This window comes from Balaenoptera acutorostrata, chromosome 5 (assembly GCF_949987535.1).
Source record: "Balaenoptera acutorostrata chromosome 5, mBalAcu1.1, whole genome shotgun sequence".
Taxonomy (NCBI): Eukaryota; Metazoa; Chordata; class Mammalia; order Artiodactyla; family Balaenopteridae; genus Balaenoptera; species Balaenoptera acutorostrata.
Window position 1 is genome coordinate 76515960 of NC_080068.1, and position 19498 is coordinate 76535457.

General features: G+C 39.5%; 1 protein-coding gene across 3 annotated transcripts in view; it reads left to right on the forward strand.

Moving 5' to 3' along the window:
* Positions 1-18320, forward strand: part of ATP8A1 (ATPase phospholipid transporting 8A1) — a 233779-nt gene extending 215459 nt beyond the window's left edge. For all 3 annotated transcript variants that reach the window (XM_007178756.3, XM_007178757.3, XM_007178755.3), the window contains 4 exons: positions 7380-7468; positions 8524-8616; positions 16614-16705; positions 18223-18320. In XM_007178756.3, the coding sequence (XP_007178818.1) occupies positions 7380-7468; positions 8524-8616; positions 16614-16705; positions 18223-18320 (372 nt within the window). The remainder of the gene's footprint in view (positions 1-7379; positions 7469-8523; positions 8617-16613; positions 16706-18222) is intronic.
* Positions 18321-19498: the final 1178 nt, after the last annotated feature.

The following is a 19498-nucleotide window of genomic DNA, read 5'->3' on the forward strand; positions in this document are numbered from 1 at the left end:
GAGAGATGGCCAAGTGCTGAGACACTGAGGAGGTCAGAGTGTGGAAGCAGAACGAGGGCGGGAGGGAGTGAGTAGTAAAAAAGCTAGAGGGATGGGGCAGAGCCTCACGGGCCAAGAGACAATTGTAAAGACGCGCTTAGACTCCCGAGTCCCTGGAGGGTTGAGCACAGTCACAGTCTGGCTTTTTAAATGATTGCTCTGGGTGCTGTGTTGAGGATAGATTGCTCTGGGAACAGGAGGAAAGGCACACATGATAAGGCTGTGGGGGGGAATCCAGACGAGAGAGAGAGGGCGGAGCATGAGCCATGGGGGCGGGGCTGTGAAGTGGGTAGACTCTGGATTTAAGGAGAAGGGGGTTTTGCCCTTAGAATCTCTTTAATTTTTAAATTTACTTGATAAAATGTATATAACTTACTATTTATCATTTTAACCGTTTTTAAGTGTACTGTTCAGTGGTGTTAAGCGCATTCACTGTGTTGGGCAGCTGTCACCACCATCCACGTCCAGAACTTTTTCATCTTCCCCACCTGATACTCTAGACCCATCAAACAATAACTCTCCATTACTGCTTCCCCCCAACCCCTGGCAGCCACTATTCTACTTTCTGTCTCTGAACTTGATTACTCTAGGTACCCCTTGTAAGTGGAATCATATAATATTTGTCCTTTAGTATCTGGCTTATTTCACTTAGCGTAATGTCTTCAGGGTTCATCTATTTGTAGCATGCGCCAGAATCTCATTCCTTTTTAAGGCTGAATGATAGCACATGATATGTATAAGCCACATTTTGTTTATCCATTCATCTGTTGATGTTTCCACCTTTTGGTTTTTGTGAATAATACTGCTATAAACATTGATATGTGGATTTTTTTTTAAATAGAGCAGATCAGATTTACCAATGGATTGGAAGTGTGGTCTGAGAGAAAAGGAGGAAAAGCAAGTTTTTTGGCCAGAGCAGCTGGAAGAATAAAGTTTATATTTGCTGAGACAGGGAAGACTGGGGTTTTATATTCTTTTTATTTAACGTAGCAAAATAGTCACATTGTGTAGTTAACTAAAGTCTTCATTAATGCCGGTATGAGACCTTCCTTCTCTTCCTGCCCATTCTACATCCCTTCCTTCCCCCACCACAAAAAAAATTGTTACTTTTAGTTATCATACTTTCCCTGGATTCCCCAAAATATTTCTGTTGATTCAGAAGGGGGATGGGGAAGGTAATTTAACACACTTAGCTTTTAATGCATGTCACTCAGCTTTTGTAACAGATAAAATGACCTCTATTGGAAACGCATGGTTAAGGAGCTGGATCAAGCTCTTCTCCCCTCTCCCCAAATCACATAAATATCTAGTTATAACTGCTCCCAGAATAACTCCATGCCAGAACACACGAAAACCAAACAACATCTCAGGAATATAATCCCAAGGCTCTGGTGTTTTTTGACTTTTCATCTCTCTAAACACTAGGTTGTAAGAACTTATTTATTCAACAATTATTTATTGAACACCTGGTTGGTGGTTAAGCACTTGGGTTGTAGGAATTCATCAAGACATATTTCTTCCTCTTACAGGGATTATAGTCTGTAACTAGAAAATGGGTAATAGTTACCACCAAAGTGGAAGCACAAAGTAGGGTCAGCTAACCCAAGTCTAAGGAAAGAAGTGACATCTGATGTGAAAACTGAAGAGCAAACAGGAGTCACAGATACAGGGTCCAAGGACGAGAGCAAGCTTGGGCAGATTCCAAAATCTGAAACACTTTGTGAAGCTAGAGATGGGGGCTGGCTTGAGAGATGATGTAGGGGACGTAATCAGAAGTCAGGTAGGAGAGGTCATGAAATCATATTAAGGATTTTTGTACTCCATCCTGAGGGTGGTATAAAGCCATTAAAAGGGTTTAATCCAAGACCTGCTCAAAGCTAATTTGCACTGTGGCTCTGGCTGCAGTGGGGGAACTGGCTAGAAGCAGAGCAGAACGGGAGTCAGCAAGTCCACGCATGAGGCTATTAGGAGGACAGGCAAGTTTTGGACTGGAATAATGGCAGCAGGGTGAGCGAGAAGTAGATAGGTCTGAAGATACTAAAGCACAACAGAACGTGGTGATAAAGCAGATATAGTATCAAGAGGCAGTTCAAGAATAGAGCCCAGCTTCTGTCTCAGGCAGGTGGCGATGAAGCCATTCCCTGAAGAGATTGCACAAAGAAAGAGCAGGTCTGGGAGGAAGACAGTGTGTGTTCAGTTGGGGAATGTATTAAGTTTGAAGTGCCTCTTTGACATTCAAGTTCAGAGCTGGCTGGTCTGTGTTTGAAGCACAGGCAAGAGATCTAAGCCACAGGGAGAGACCGTGACTGATCCCCATGTAGATAATAGAAACCTCCAACCTTCCCAGGGAGTGTGTGTATATGATAACAGAAGGCTCCTGAGAGAATGCCAGGATAGTCTACCTTTCCCTTTATTCAGGACTTGTCCAAACAATCAACTTCCTAATAATTACACTCTTTGAACAGCATCTTTAATAGCTTGGACAATATTATCTCATATAGACGTACATTTACTTAACCAGCCACGTAGTTTTTCCCGTTAGTTTTCACTGATGTTTTACTATTTTTAAAAAACGCACAATGAATATTTGCATTCTGCAAAATAGTTCCTTGGGATGTTAGAAAGCAGTATATAGGAAAAAGTGTTCCATGGTCGATAAATGTATTTTGGAAACCTTGGTTTAAAAAACTATTCAGTAGGTTCTTTACTGTGATTTCGCAAAGCCTTAAATAAGCTACTCTGCCCTGTGACTCTCCAGGAGGGGTGTGCTGTGGTTTGTTTATACCTTTACTAAGCCTTGGGCCATGACAGGCTTTTGGAGGGAGTACTTTCAGGGCTAGTGACCACAGAACAGTTTCATAGGATATTAACCTATATGTAAAAGCTGTACCAAATTTCAACACATAGTCCCAGAAGTTGAATTATCAAATTAACAGGAATAAATGTTTGTGTTCTTGATTCACGTGTCAATTACCTTTCCCAAAGGCGAGTACATTGCTGATGGGAATGTAAATTACTACACATACCTGTTTCACCATACCTCCCCACTCCCCCAAGTGTGATCATGAATTGTTTAAATCTGATCTAATTTGGTAATGTTTCTGTGACTACAGAGAGGCTCAGCATTTTTCCATGTTATTGATTACTTGCTGCTGCTTTTGTGAATACTTTCTCAGGTCTTTTGCCTATCTATTGGAATCTTAGCTATTCTTGTGAAGATAAGTGGTCTCTTTTTATAATCAGGTTTTAGTGCAGAATTTCATATACTTATGGCAGCCATTTTCCCAAGTTCTTATGTATCATTTATTTTTTTTTAAACATGTGACTTTTTTTTTTTTAATAATTATTTATTTATTTATTTATTTATTTTTGGTTGTGTTGGGTTTTCGTTTCTGTGCGAGGGCTTTCTCTAGTTGTGGCAAGCGGGGGCCACTCTTCATCGCGGTGCGCGGGCCTCTCACTGTCGCGGCCTCTCTTGTTGCGGAGCACAGGCTCCAGACGCGCAGGCTCAGTAGTTGTGGCTCACGGGGCCAATTGCTCCGCGGCATGTGGGATCTTCCCAGACCAGGGCTCGAACCCGTGTCCCCTGCATTGGCAGGCAGATTCTCAACCACTGCGCCACCAGGGAAGCCCGTATCATTTATTTTTTAGTTCTTTTTGAACACGCGGAACTTCTCCATTTTCATGGATCACTTCTTTAAAGCATTTCTTTTTATAGTTTTTTTCCCACTATTTTTAAGCTTAGAAAGTCCTTTTATAAAGTTTTATCTAGACACTTAATAATCACTTCTTGTTTTTTTGTTGTTGTTATTAACATTAACTCGTAACTCCTCTGGTATTTATATTATTTATATTAATTTATCTTGCTGCCCTCCCCCCGCAACAGAAAAAACTAACCAAGTTTTACAGCACTGTTTTCTGAATTTTCCCTTCCAAATTAATACATTGTGCCCATACAATCTTTAATAATTTTTATGAAAAAAATTTTATCTCCATTTCCTACATTAGCAAGTTGAGATGAATGGCAATTTATTAGGATTCAGTTACTCGGCCAGTTTCAGTCTTGAGATGAGTATATACTGTGATGTTAATGTGATGAAAACCATGACATTTATAAACGTACACTTAATTTGATGTTGTGATAAAAATTTCCTTCCTTGAAGCTCATGGGAGAGATTACTGAAAAGAACACGAGACTAGAGTGTTTAAAGGAATTTGAAAATTAAAATGAAGAAAGGAACGTTTGTTACTAATCAGTGGTAGTAATAAAAACAGCCACTTTATAAACATTATTGGTTTAATTCTTACAATCCACTTTACAGCTGAGGAATTAGAGACCCCGAAGTTACTCCCTCCATCTCTGAGAGCTGGGACAGGCAGAGCCGCCACCACTTCCAGGGCTGTTTATCACCAGCCCTGCTCTAGTTGGGGTCCGTGGATATAGTTTTAGGACTCCCCAAGGAGCCTTCTTATTTAGATAGTGTCTGTACTTAAGCGAAGAATCAGCGTCCTAGTCCCCCACTTGGACATTTATAGGGTAAAAGGAGGGACAGACTTAAGAAGTGCATTGCTGAAAGTTTGTAGGCAGGTAGCACATCGAAATTCTCTCCTCCAAGACTGAACATGGGGGACACCGCAGGTGAAAAAGTAAGTGTTCCTCTCTGTGTGGGAACGTGGGTACCAAGGGGTCACCTCACTGTGGGTCAGAAGGTAAGCCCTCTTATCTGCTCAAGCCCCTCGGCTTTAGCTAACTGCACGTGAGCTAGGATTTTCTCAAACGTTCTTTCTCTGCAAGTTCACAGGGAAATTTCAAAACAGTTCCTCATTCCTCTGCCGCAGCTTGCGTTTTCAGGCAGCAATGGTTCATTTTTTAAGCCCGCGTGGCCCGATGCTGAGACAGCATCGCTCTGCAGACAAGCAATTGTTTGTTCCCGGAGCAGGACCTGTGCCCTCGAGTGTACTGGCTTTGCAGTTCCCTGGGCTGATCCTTTCTCAAGTCCCCCGGGAGGCACTTTTGTGGCAGATTCCATTTGGTTTCAAAGGGCCTCGAGGAGGGGCGGCGGGGCTGCTTGGCGTGGCCCCCCAGTCTCCCATGTTAGGAGCGACTTGCGTGCCAGCCGCCCTCGGAGGGAGCGCGAGCCCAGCCCCGAACAGGCTGCTCCTGTTTCCCCCCATTGTCTGCGGGATCGGGCGTCTTTTCCCAGCTGACCTGCCTGCGAGTGGAGAGATGTGAAAAGTTAGAGACAAAAATGGTCTCTACAGAGTGAGGGGGAGCTTTCTTGTACAGAAAGGAAGGAAATACCTCTGTGGGATTTTATTTTCCCCCCCTCTTCATCCAAAAAAATACAAAGAGGCTCTCTGTCTTTAATGCGAATGTCGGCTTTAAATCTTTTAGGTTTGGATTAACTCTGCAAAAGAAAAAAAAATCTGACAGGCTTTCAGATATGACGCAGAAAAACTTCTTTCCCTTCAATTCATGGCGTTCATTTGCAAAGCCAAAGGCTGGTGGACTGAATAGTGGGCGCCAGTCCCCCCCCCCCCCGTCATAGTTACCATCACAATGGTCAGAATTAGCGGCCTCCATCCCCACCAGTGGACATTTAATACAGGGTGGCAAAGGCAAGAATAAATCTTTCTTCCCTTGCCCCCAAATTAAAAGAGATTATAAAATTAAGCCAAGTAAAAGAGGTTATTTCCAGCTACATGACTTAGAATCTCATCTTACCTTTTTCCCGTAGAAGGAAAAAGAAATGTACCATTTTGCAGGCATTACCTAACGCAAAGGCTTCCTTCCAACTAAACAAAACCCACTGACTTGATGGACATTTCCTGTTACACAGTTACTGTTGGTTTTCACTATTGAGGATGTCAGCAAGCATGTCGAAGATCATGTTTTGCTTATAAAATAAAATGACTTTTATGTGAATATCTTTCGTCTTGGTGGTATCTAGAATGTGGGTGCTCTTGCACTGAATCCACGTGGCAACATTTACTTTCTGAAATTTTGGGTAATAGCGTGTTCTTATTTTCACGTGTTCAGAGCTGTGTCAGCCTAGATAGAGGGAAACCTGAGTATCCTTGAACCAAGAGTCCGTATCAGTAAGCTTGTGTTAATGAAGAAAAAATTTTAAACAGCAGCTCCTGGTCTCCAGATGAGAGTCAAAATGAATAGGTAATCTGAAACACAACTTAAAATTAGTAATCTTTATATTTGATAAGGATTGATTGATTAGGACTGTTTATGTGTAATTGTGAACCTGCCTATACGAATTAAACTCTAAATCATTTTTAATTCCTGACCTGGTTTAAAAAAAAAATTTCTTGCGTGATTTTTTAGTGGGATGTAAATGTGCGTGCGTTAGTTGGCTACTTCGGAATGGAGTTATAACAATACGTTTATGGATTTAAATAGGTACTGCAAATTTATTCTTGATAAACAAATAGACTCGAAGTGAAGCAAAATGTTCCTTTTGGTTTTATTATATGACACTATCCCTTTTAAGCTCTAGTAATCTAATTACATTATAAAGGGATTTTTTTATTATAATCGCAAATAACTAATAGAATTTGTTGATTTTTATTATAGAATCATTTTCTTTGCAAACCCAAAGGCTCTGATATAGCAATTTGGGATTTAATACAAAGGAATGCTTAAAGTTATTTTAATACACTTTTATTTGTGTTTTACATACTAAACATTTGGCTTGACTTTAGCAATAACAGGATGCACCGAAACATGTTATGTAAATCTTTGAACAAAAATTAATATTATTCCTATCTAATATCAAATTGTTATTTTTCAAAGATTCCTTAATTAATTTGTTTATACTGTATTCGTGATTTATCTGGATGATCTTTTAGTATAGTGTAATATTTTAGAAAAGTAAATTTTTATGTGCCAGAAATGGTAAATGTAGCTTTTAATTAGGATTGATTTTACATGTTGTATTATAAGAGAATTAAATCCAGTGTATGTTTGAAGTTTGCTCAAAAAGATAAATTTGTATATTCTAAGTTATAAAAGAAGGTCAAAGTTTATTACTCCATTATTTTGATCACAGTAATAAAAATTTCACATAAAAATATGAAAAGATTTGGCACATGATAAAACTTTGTTGTATTAGCTACTTGAGGGAAAAAAAGAAATGTAGTAAATGCATGTTCTAATAAATTTGGCTTTTAATTCCAAATATTTCACAAGTTTGAATTCAGAGTTATTGTATACCCTCTTGCAGAATGAGATTCTTAAAATTATTTTACTTGAAATCATATAAAAACTAAACATGAATGATGTATGTCTTCGTTTTTAAAGTAATACTGTTTCTGATGCTTTTACTCAGGCAGCCATGTTGTTCAGTTCCGGAGTCTTTTGGACAGGCCTGTTATTTATCCCTGTGGCATCTTTGCTTCTTGACGTGGTGTACAAAGTGTAAGTATAATGCTCAGTTATGTCATAACAACACAGATGCATATTAATCCTCAGATTTCTCTAGTTGTAACGTCAACTCTAGTGTAGAGCTTACAGAATAGGAATTAGTAATATTAATTCTACATAAATAAAGAAGAAAGGAGTGATTGAGGAACTAGAAAACTAAATTAGTTTGAAAGAGCGAACAGAAGTAAAGCAGGTAGCTTCAATTAACATTTTTATTAATCAGCCTGAAAAACCCATTCAAGGTAGAAGAAAAAATTCTTTTATCTCCAAATACATATATATATAAATTTTTAGTGGACAATAGTTGTGAAAGGGAATTTTTGCTTGCCTGATTCTAAACATGTGTAAAACAGAGAATAGAAGAAACTACAACTTTACTAATCTTTCTCAAGGATTGTAGGTTTTAAAGTGTCCTCTCTTCCCCCAAAAAAAGATATCATTAAAGTTAGTTAATATGATGCTTATTTAATAACTGAGTTTTAATATTATAAACGTAAACCATTTATTTTATGACTATTGTTTCTATAATTATATTAATGCCCAGAATTACTGTAGTCTTTTTTTTTTTTTTTTTTTTTTAATTTATTTTTGGCTCTGTTGGGTCTTTGTTGCTGTGTGCGGGCTTTCTCTAGTTGCGGTGAGCGGGGGCTACTCTTCATTGCATTGCGCGGGCTTCTCATTGCGGTGGCTTCTCTTATTGTGGAGCACAGTCTTTAGGTTCACGGGCTTCAGTAGTTGAGGCACATGGGCTCAGTAGTTGTGGCTCATGAGCTCTAGTGTACATGCTCAGCAGTTGTGGCACACGGGCTTAGTTGCTCCGCGGCATGTGGGATCTTCCCAGACCAGGGCTCGAACCTGTGTCCCCTGCATTGGCAGGAAGATTCTTAACCACTGCGCCACCAGGGAAGTCCCTACTGTAGCTTTTTAGATTCTATGGAAAAATTGCTTATACACTGATTACTGTTGTACTTAGCAGCAGCATGATAAAAACTAGTTTCATAAAGTCTTAAATCTTCACACGAATACTTCTACCCTTTTTTTTTTTGCAGGATCAAGAGGACTGCGTTTAAAACATTAGTGGATGAAGTTCAGGAGCTGGAGGCAAAATCTCAAGACCCAGGAGCCGTTGTGCTTGGAAAAAGGTAAAATATGCCCTGAATATGTTCTTTTCCAAGTGAACTTTAAATATGTCTTTTGCTAGTGGTTGGAAATAAGCAGTTAAACTTGTATTTATCTGTTAACATGGAGCTAGCAGTGTCACTGACAAATTTTGCAGTCAGAGAGATGCAGATTCAGATCAAATCTTTCTTCGCTAAGCTGCATGTGACCTTAGCCAAGTTTCTTAGAGCTGCTGAGCCTCAATTTCCTCATCTATACAATAGGAGTGATAATACCTCCCTCATGGCCGGTTGTGAGAATTGGATAAAATACTGTGGATAAAGCAGGTGGCTTGCCATCTGGTGCTTAATGAGCACTGAATAAATGGTAGGTACAAATAGTGTTTATTATTAAACTGAAAAAGAAAAAAAAATAACACTGTAGAATATAGTCAAAATCAGAGCTTGACATAAAGTCAGCTCTCCCACAATTACCTTTGTGGTTCAGTACATTGTTAGGAACTGACCTGGGCATATGTCTGTCATATATGAAGTCAGTTATGTCTTCCAAGTCCTCCTCCTCACCGCCATCCACCACCGCCCCCCCAAGAAAGCAAGGTTAGAAAGCTAATTGAATTTACTAAATTTCACAAAACATTATAGAAAAGAATTTAAACGTATATGAAAGCACTCTGTGATACACCACAATTATGAAGAAAATACCAGGCATTTATTCTTTCTGTCTTTCCTCACACTAAAGTGAGCTAAAGTTTTGTCTCAACCATAGGACACGTTTTGCCCTGGTCTGTGTCACCTTCATCATGGTTCACTGTCGTTACTCAGTTTGACACAGTGGAGTGTCAGACTGGGAACTCAGGCTGAGACCTTGGCTCCAGCCCTCTCGTGCTCTCATTAGGCCGAAGGGGCACGTCACACACCAGTCTGTGCCTCTCTTAAAAATAACAGCACTGGCCTCTGCGGGGCGTGCACCACGTGCTGGGTGCTGCACTCCTCACTTCACAGGTGCTATTGCATTGCACTCCTGCGACGACCCTGGACAAATCCATCATCCCCAGTTTTTCCAGATGAGGAAACCGGGGCTTAGAAAGACCAGGTTCTCAAGGTCAGAAGTGACCACGCTGGGCCTTGAGCCCATGTCACTTGATTCTAGAAACCCTGTTGCTAACCACGCACCATTCTGCCTCCTGCTGCTGCTTTTCAAGAACGTAGGATGGCAGCAAGAATAGCCTGCCACTAACATGACAGTTCGTAGCCTCTCCAAGTCGGTGTCCCTGTGTACCTGATGGGCTGCTACCTTTGGGGTTACAGGTGTAACTCCTCCTCCCTCCACCTTCTCCTCATCTCTTCCCTTCACCTCCAAGTCAACATCTATTCTGTTGCCTTTCATAAATAGTTCCTCAGTAAATGTTCTTTCCCTCTTTCACTCTAGCTGTAAAAAGGATATGGTAAGAGTTCTAGCTCACAAAATTGTGAACAAAAATATTTATTCACAATTATTAGGGAAAGTCTACTGATAGCACTGTTACTACCCTTAGTAAATTTCTCCTATTTGTGTGTTAATAAAACCTACATTAAGCCCCTCCATGAGATACTGGTTTTCCATCATTTATAGTATATTGGTGACTTCAACAATTCATAAGTCAGGCTGAGGGTTCCATGTGATGACCTCTGACCTCTCGGTCCTAAAGACCTGAGTCTGTGATGTGTGTAGTCCCTTACATTAAATAAGTCAGAGAACCTAGCAGGAAAGAAGTGAATTCCGTCATAAATGACAACCAGCTTCTCCAAGAAAATGCATCTGATAAATTTCCTGCTGCTGCTCAGCTCATTTGCCTAAAATAGCTGTTCAGCTTTTCTTAAGGACTCAGGACTAAGTTAGATGTTAGCTAAATACCCCAGACAAAAACCCCTAGTACAGTAGGGACCCTGTGTTGCCATTGCTGCCAATCGGTGAAGAGAAGGATGGCGATGGTCAGTGCGGCATGGTGTCTCCCTGCTAAATGGTAGCTAGAGGAAGGGGGAGAAAAAGATCTGTGAAAGGGGAAAAGTAGCAACTGGTTGGAAAAGTCTTCACACCAAACTACATTCTAAGGCAGTTTAGAAATTGTGAGATTGATTTTATTCATAGAACTCTTTCAGAAACCTTGGAGAATTAGACTCATGTCAAATTTCAAAACACTAGCTAATTTCATCTGCATTTTTCAAAGAGGAAGAAATAGTGATTTCTGTGTATTCTAGTGATACCAGGCTTCCCTGAGTGCCAAAACACCACATTATTTTACGCCTCCTGGTCTCCGCACATGCTGTTCCTTGTCTAGAGCTGGTACCCTCTTACAGACTGGGTAATCCAACTCCTAGCTTTCAAAACCCAGTCCAAATGCAATTCCCTCAGCTTTTCACAGATAAAATCAATTCTTATTCTGCTATCTCTGTATCTTGTTTGTTCTTCTGTTTTTACGTTTACTGCATTACGATACAGTGTATTTGTTCGCCCTGTGCTTGTTCGTCTCCCCTACTAGACGGAGCTCCTTGTAGGAGAGGCCTCTGTCCTAGTCTTAACTGCAACCCAGAACCGGCCACAGAGCCAGGAGCATAGTAGCACTCAGCCAATATTTGTTGAGTGGATGAATGTATGGCCAAGAGAGTTAACTAAGGAATGAATGAATGAATGAATGAAAGGGTGGGTGAAAGGATAGTTGAGTAGTGGGGTTGACCTGTGGGTAATTAAATTAAAATGTGATAACAAGAACATAGAAGTATATAGGTTACACTTCTCAAACTAGTGACACAGCGTAATGACTGTTTACTTTTTTTGTCATAGAATGATGCAATTCTTAAGAAGGATCTTGCAGGTTGATCATCCCAATTTTTTTAATCTTCGCTAGGCACTACTATGAAGTCAAGCTAGATGTAAAATGAAACAGTGTCAGAGAAACTATAACTTACTTGTAAGCCCTGTATACAGATTAGTATTTATAAGAATTTATTTCTCATCTCTACTCACTTTCAAAAATTGAAACACCTTGGTTAAAAGAATTAGTCCTTGGGCTTCCCTGGTGGCGCAGTGGTTGAGAATCTGCCTGCCAATGCAGGGGACACGGGTTCGAGCCCTGGTCTGGGAAGATCCCACATGCCGCGGAGCGACTGGGCCCGTGAGCCACAATTACTGAGCCTGCGCGTCTGGAGCCTGTGCTCCGCAACAAGAGAGGCCGCGATAGTGAGAGGCCCGCGCACCGCGATGAAGAATGGCCCCCACTTGCCGCAACTGGAGAAAGCCCTCACACAGAAACGAAGACCCAACACAGCCATACATAAAAAAAAAAAAAAAAAAAAAAAAGAATTAGTCCTTTTTATAGAAATAGTATGCCACTTATCATATTATCCAACAAATTAGATATATTTTAATCTTACATCGAAATTTTGAGGAAAAAGGTATGTTTCATCATTTAAGTATATTGCTTTCGAGCCATGGGTTATGGTAGAAATCAGTTTAAGTCTAAAAAATTGGGAGAATAAAGCCAAACCTTATTCCTAATACTGTGTAGCCATGACTTATTTTTTTGTGTTAAGAAAATGACTTTAAGCTGTGAAATCCTGTTCTTTGCTGTTACTTTATGTGGGCATGCTCCAACACTAGGGAGCCGAAGCATCTACATTCCCAAAGTCCAAAAAGCTTTGAAATTCAATTTTTTCCATAGGCTTATAGCAAAATTTGCTGGAAAAACCAAAACAATTTGTACTATAAATATAAGGACATTGATCGTGTTTATTTTTCTACAATGTAATATTCCTGTATTTTATAGCAGAAATATTAATTTTTGGAATATGGGCCTCTAAGATCCCACTTGGGAGTATTACATCTACACATTGTGTGTAACATATTACTTTTTCTAAAACAAAACAAAACAAAATGTGAATTCAAAATCCCAAAGATTTAAAATAAGGGGTTGTGGACACTGGGCTCATTAGAGACAGGGCAGTTATTACTGGATATCTTTCACGTGTGTGTGAAGCAATGCATCTGATAGTAAGGCAGTATGAATAATGAGTCTCATAATTTTTTGTATCTAACTGTAGACATTAGCCAGCATATCATCATCAGCCGTTACTAAATAGAATTTTAGCCCAGGATCTTCAGGTCAGGCCTTATTAATTTGTCCATCACCACTGTTTGGCCCACAGCCTTAGCTTTAAAAAAGACAGTAGGGAAGTATGGATGTCAGATCATTTGGTCATGGGGATGGTGATGGTGTTCTCTCCCAGCTTTTCTCTGTATTGTTTATCTTAATGAAAAGCAATTTTTTTTTAATTTTTATTTATTTATTTTTGGCTGTGTTGGGTCTTCGTTTCTGTGCTAGGGCTTTCTCTAGTTGCAGCAAGCGGGGGCCACTCTTCATCACGGTGCGCGGGCCTCTCACTATCGCAGCCTCTCTTGTTGCGGAGCACAGGCTCCAGACGCGCAGGCTCAGTAGTTGTGGGTCACAGGCCTAGTTGCTCCGCAGCATGTGGGATCTTCCCAGACCAGGGCTCGAACCCGTGTCCCCCGCACTGGCAAGCAGACTCTCAACCACTGCGCCACCAGGGAAGCCCCTGAAAAGCAATTTTAACATTGCCCCAGAACTAATAGAAAAGAAACGATATTTTTCAATTTTCACCTGGGTTTTATATCAGGATTACATAAATTTCTTTGAGGCTGTGGCAGAGGCGCAGGGGGGCGGGGTGGGGAGGTGATTAGGATAGGACATATCAAATGTTTTCCCCCAGCCTACTCTCATCCCTGTGATAAGGGTTCCATCCAACATTTGTAAAGAAAAGTGACAGAACGATGAAATACCTCCTCCAGAGCAGAGATTAGTTAGGCTTCTTATATTCATCGTTCATCTCCCCACCACCACTGCCTAGTGGACAGCTGTCGTATGCTATGCACTAAAACATTTCATGAATGAATGAAAATAGCTTGGCAACCCAATAAAAAAACAAATGCAAATTGATCACTCTTCAAAGATAACTGAAAATACCTTAAGACAACATGTTCCAGGACAGTAAATGAGTTTTTACCTTTTTTTTTTTTTTTTTTTTTTTTTTTTAGTATTTCTAAATGAAATTTTATTTTAAAACGTGGTATATTTCCACCTCACCTCACCAAATATCTAAGTTGCAGCATTTTAACAGGCTTGGAAATAACGTAAGTGGTAGTTGTGTGATTGCATTAAATAAATCGAAAATTTACATAGCTTGGTATGTACATGAAAGACCCTACAAATTGAGTAAAACTACTGAACAAGAGTTGTGAATAAGATGTGGTTTTAGTTAGAAGGCATCCTAGAGTCTTCTTTTCTTCTCACACTGTGTTAAACTGTTCAACAAAAACTAAACTTTTAACATGTCTATTAATGTTAACATGTTACCAGTATATTTTATAATGTGGCTTGATAGTGATATCAGTACCCATAAACATTGATGGCACAGAAACTGCATAACTTTGAAATGAGGAGTAGTTCTCCAAAAGTGGGATAGGACTAGAGAAATACAAATCATCATCAGTTATTATTTATTAAGCACCCTCCCATGAACGGCATTTATATTCTGAGGAGCGAGTTTTTGCTCCATCAAGAGGTCCGACGTAGCTAAGGCAAAAAGCAAAACAAGAAACAAAAACCTAGTAGTTTTCCTAAGGAAGTGGAGTGAGGGGCATTATAAGTTAAAACTCATGTTCAGCAATAGACTTCTCCTGTTGAGGTAATGTTGAATATAAACCAAGGCATCAGAAATGATCCTCACAGAGTATCTTTTGTTTCGTGATGATCTCTGTTCTAGTTGGGTTTTTTTAAATAATAAATTCCTTGGGATCTGGGGGATGGTCAGGGTGGGAAGAACTAGTGCTTCTACGTCTTGAGTGGTTCCTGAGTACCAGTAACTGTGGTTGAAGCTATACAACTCCCTGAATCCTCCGTCAGCCTGAGGTTAGGAATTGTCCTCCTGTTCTCCATGAGATGTCCAAGAAAGGTTGCCTAAGGTGACCCAGCTAATAAGTAACAGTCTCAGAATTAAACCAAAGTAAGACTGCAAAGCCCAGGCTCTTTTCCATAGTAGTGTGCTTCTTTCCCCAGAAAGAGACTTTCTTACTGCTTTTTCTTTTTTTTTAACACTAGACATTAACTTGATGTAACAGCTGAGTGATAAAATAGCCTTATATGAACCATTACAAAACAAAATTACATTATCTCATATATTTAGGTTGCCATAATATGAAAGGGGCAATTCTCACATCTGCCTTCTTATCACTTCCATAATTGTAATATTAAAGTATCATGTTGTAGTATTAAAGTATCATGCATTCAGGAAGGCCAGCCTGAAACCTGGAAAATGTATTTTGGGAAGAAGAAGCTCTGTCATGATACATTGCCGTCCTCTAGTCTTCTGTAGTCATTTCAGTTTTAAACACCAGAGACTTGCCAAGCACCCCATCCACGATGCTCTGCTAACAACATCAGACCACCTGCTGCTAAAGCTGCCGACTTCCTCAAAGCGGTTACATATTTTAGTGTCCCTATGAGTCCCCGGGTCTGTAACGGTAGATCATTTTAAGAGCAGAGTAAGAAAAGTCACTCTGTAAAAATGGCTCTTTCTCATTCCCCATATCTGTTTATTTCACTAGCAAAAACAAGTTTTACAAGTTTTTGCAAAACCACTAGAGTTTTAAGATTAATTAGCTTTCTTGCCTTAATTCCCAATGACAATAAAATATGTCTAATAAATAGCAGTTAACACCCCTAGACTTTTAAAAATGTGTGTAAGACTACTACAAATGTCAACATTTCTAAACATTTTATTTCAGCAAAAGCCTAAATGTTTTTGTAATTACAGTGAGTTCATTTTGCAGATGATCCTTTTTTTTGCATATGATAAATATTGTTCCCTTTCAGGGTCTAAAAAAATTGGCAAAATACAGAACTAACATAACTTACAGCAGTTTAACTAAAGCTTAAAAGTGGGGAAACTAAAAGATGGAAATTTGTCCACTGAGTCAATTCCAGTGATTAAAACAAAATTGCATAAACATTTGCTGCCACACATGTGGATTATTTATTAGCTCTTCATGCTTGTTATGTGTTTGATATCAAAGCAAAGTTTTGTAGATCAACAAATGGAGAAATGGCATGATTGGGAGGATTGGTGATGTTTAAAAGTGCACTTTGGAATTATTACTCAAATTCATTTATCTGACAAGTATTTGACTCCCTACTGTGTGAAACACTTCTGTGTGCAGGGGAGAAAAACAGATGCATTATTTCTTGGATTCTGCTTTTAAATGTTACATAATTACATGGGTTTGTTTCTGCAGAGAAGATTCTTCTAAACGTTTATTGAAAAAACATGTTTTTTCTTGTCACTTTACCTAGTAAATTATTTTCTGAAAACAGTTTTTTTATTTTAAAATGAAATTAAGGAACATATTTCATACCATATTAGAGTGGTAATGGAATTTTTCTAATTAAAAAGTCTGTGAAATTTCTTCTTTGCATAATTTTTCAGATTTTTCTGTATAACTTAAAAAAATTATTTTACACCAGAATATGTGCAAAGTAGGAAAAGGTATACTAATGGTTAATTTTTTGAATTCTAAAATGCCATGCTTGCTATATTTAGTAAGTCTAAATTCCAAGACTTTAGAAACCACTAACACTACTGGTAGAATTTGTATTTTTTATTAATTATATTGTGCAGGTTCTGTGTCTGTATTTGACTTAAATATAACTGGGGCGGGGGGAAATCTTTTGACTGGACTACTGGGGACAAAACTCTCCTTAGCTGTCAGGGGGGAAAAAAATGGCCTCAGAAATATGCAATACTTGAAACCTCCTTTGCTGTCTGAGAAAATGGGGTTGAAATAATCACTAGACTCCGGATTTCTCAAGCAATCTTTTGTGTCAGTCTGACTCTCTCTGGTGGTCCTGTGGGCACTCTGGGTTCTCCGCCAAGTTGATAATTCATTTCACACATTTGCACCTGTTCTGCAGCCTCACGGAGAGGGCGCAACTGCTCAAGAATGTCTTTAAGAAGAACCACGTGAACTTGTACCCATCAGAATCATTGCAACAAAACCTGCTCCGTAAGTATTTGAGTTCTGTTTTTTAAATACATCCTCTGCCATTACCTCATAGGATCTGAGAGCAGTATTTTGACTTTAGAGATATTTAACTATTTACAGTTAACACCTAAAACAAGTTTTGCACATTTGCAACATGTTATGTAAATAACAAATGTTTAAAGAATCCTTTGACCACAGCCATCTCACTTTCAGCAAAAGAGATAGAGCATTTGAAAATCTTGCTGCTTTCACTTCAAGAAAAATATTCCCGCATGCCCCTTGTTTCCTTAAGTCTTAAAAAGAACCAGTGAAATAAATCTTAACTCTTAAAAGCTCACTCTGTATTGTTATCTTTCCTACTTGAATAACTTTGCAAGAGCCTTTTCAGCTTTCATACACAATGACAGGTATGTGAAACATCGCACAATGAAACATGTATTTTCCCCTTCAAAAATATTTATGAATATTTAGAGTTGTAAGAAATTATTAGGTATCACGCCCTCTTAACATTTCAAGGATCTAAAAAAGAATATAATATATAAAGCCCTGTGGTAAATGTATGTGTGTTAGTAATATATCATTTGTTTCATGTTATTTCCACATGTAATTTATTTTCATTTATATATACTCATGTTTAATGCTTTTGCTCTTTATACTTCAAGAGGCCTTTTCTAAAGGTGTGATTCCCTTGGAGGTCATTTCTTATCCCCAAGCCCCCTTGGACCAGGCTGGGGCATGAGTGAGTTTATTTGTAGATGCTGAGAGCCCAGAATAATGTCTTCTGAGGGAAGGAGAGCGCGTTTCCACTATTCCAAGTTGTGTGTGTTTATCTCCTCCTCTTCTTTGCTTTTATTCTTCCTTCCTTCTCATCCGCCTGATCTATATGGAATACACGCACCCACTTGACTGCACTCCCCACCCCTCTGCTAGTCAGGAAGCAGACATTAGAGGGGCTGGACTTGAGATGCTGAAGGGAGAATTGAGGGGGGCCGAGAGCGTCTGTTCATCTAGGGAGCACAGCTCCTAGAATCTAAGCTACCATCATCTCACTCTTCATTTTGTAGTTGAGTCTGTACCTTTTACAGACATTAAAAACTAGTGTCTTGGGCTTCCCTGGTGGCGCAGTGGTTGAGAATCCGCCTGCCAATGCAGGGGACACGGGTTCGAGCCCTGGTCTGGGAGGATCCCACATGCCACGGAGCAACTAGGCCCATGAGCCACAATTACTGAGCCTGCGCATCTGGAGCCTGTGCTCCGCAACAAGAGAGGCCACGATAGTGAGAGGCCCGCGCACCGCGATGAAGAGTGGCCCCCGCTTGCCACAACTAGAGAAAGCCCTCGCACAGAAACGAAGACCCAACACAGCCATAAATAAATAAATAAATAAATAAATAAATAAAAACTAGTGTCTTCATGCTTTTAAAGGTGGGAGGGATGCATTAGTTCCCCAAATTAGGAAACGAGCACTCAACACTCAGAATAACAGAGATTTCCAGCGACTTCAAGATGACCATTTCTATTTTATCTTTAACTTACAGACGGGTATGCTTTCTCTCAAGATGAAAATGGAATCGTCTCACAGTCTGAAGTGATTAGAGCGTATGATACCACAAAGCAGAGACCCGAAGAGTGGTGACGGGGGGGGGGGGGTGGGGGGAAGGGGTGAGAGGCCAGTTCTGCCACGTCTCTAAGGGGAGCTCCCAGGTCTTCACCAGAATCTGCTGACCAATTCCAGTCTGGTCCAAGGAGGGGAAATGGATCTGAACTCATCTCATTGACTGACATTCAGATTCATGTATATTATAGACATAAGCACTGTGCAACTATACTGTAACACCATCTCTTTCAGATTTTCTAAAGTATTTACTAAGTCTTTGTAAACAGAAATGGAAAATGACCTTGTATCTTGCCAGAGTGTTTTCTTAAACTGAGAATAGGTCAGTATTCTTACGCTGTTACTCTGGGGCTGCAACTAACTATCAGTGTGTTGGATATACCACAAGGCAACCGACCTTTACAAATCTCTAAAATGGTAGTAAGTTAAAGGGACTCCTTGATATCCATTTTAGATTTCAGAATATGCAGTATTTGCTTACTGAGCAAAATTTCTAAACAAGACATTAATAATAATAAGTGTTTGTGTCAAAAATTGTCTTGATAAATGTTTGCCAAAGAAGTTTAATAAATGTATTTGTCATTCAGTAGTCATTTGCCCAGAAATTTAAGAGAAGGTTTACCTCTAGTTCTGCTGTAAGATCTGCATGCCTGACTTTACAAATCTAAGAGTGATTTGCAAAAACAAGTATTTCAAGGCATTTGCTACTAAAATCTGTGATGTTGCACCTTTAGCCTTACAAATGCTTCTTTCTCGTTCGTCTTGTCTATTTGTTCAAGTTGCAGTGCACACGTGGTATGTGACTGTCTTTATGATACTGATTTTTAAAACTGTATTTATGTCTTCATCCTTTCTAATGAGGTTTCATCATCATTTAGATTTTTCTAACAACCTGGCTTCTGCTGTAGACTGAGTGATGTCATTTTGTCTTCGAGTTTTCTCTTTTAAGAAAAATATGCTTCCATATTTATGTGAGGTTTCCAATGCTTCTGTCAAGGTGTTTGGAATACCATGTTGGATAAATGCATGGGCCTTTGTAATGTCCGTAGACTCAGCTTTTGTCCTGTGTTTTGGTTTTCCCTGTTAGTGCCCACTCGAGATGCCTGCTGTCTTCAATGGCACGCCCAGTGTTATGGTGACTGCCCTGTACTTAAGACTGAGCATGACTTCACAGTTCACTAGTCAAGCAGCTCCCAAAA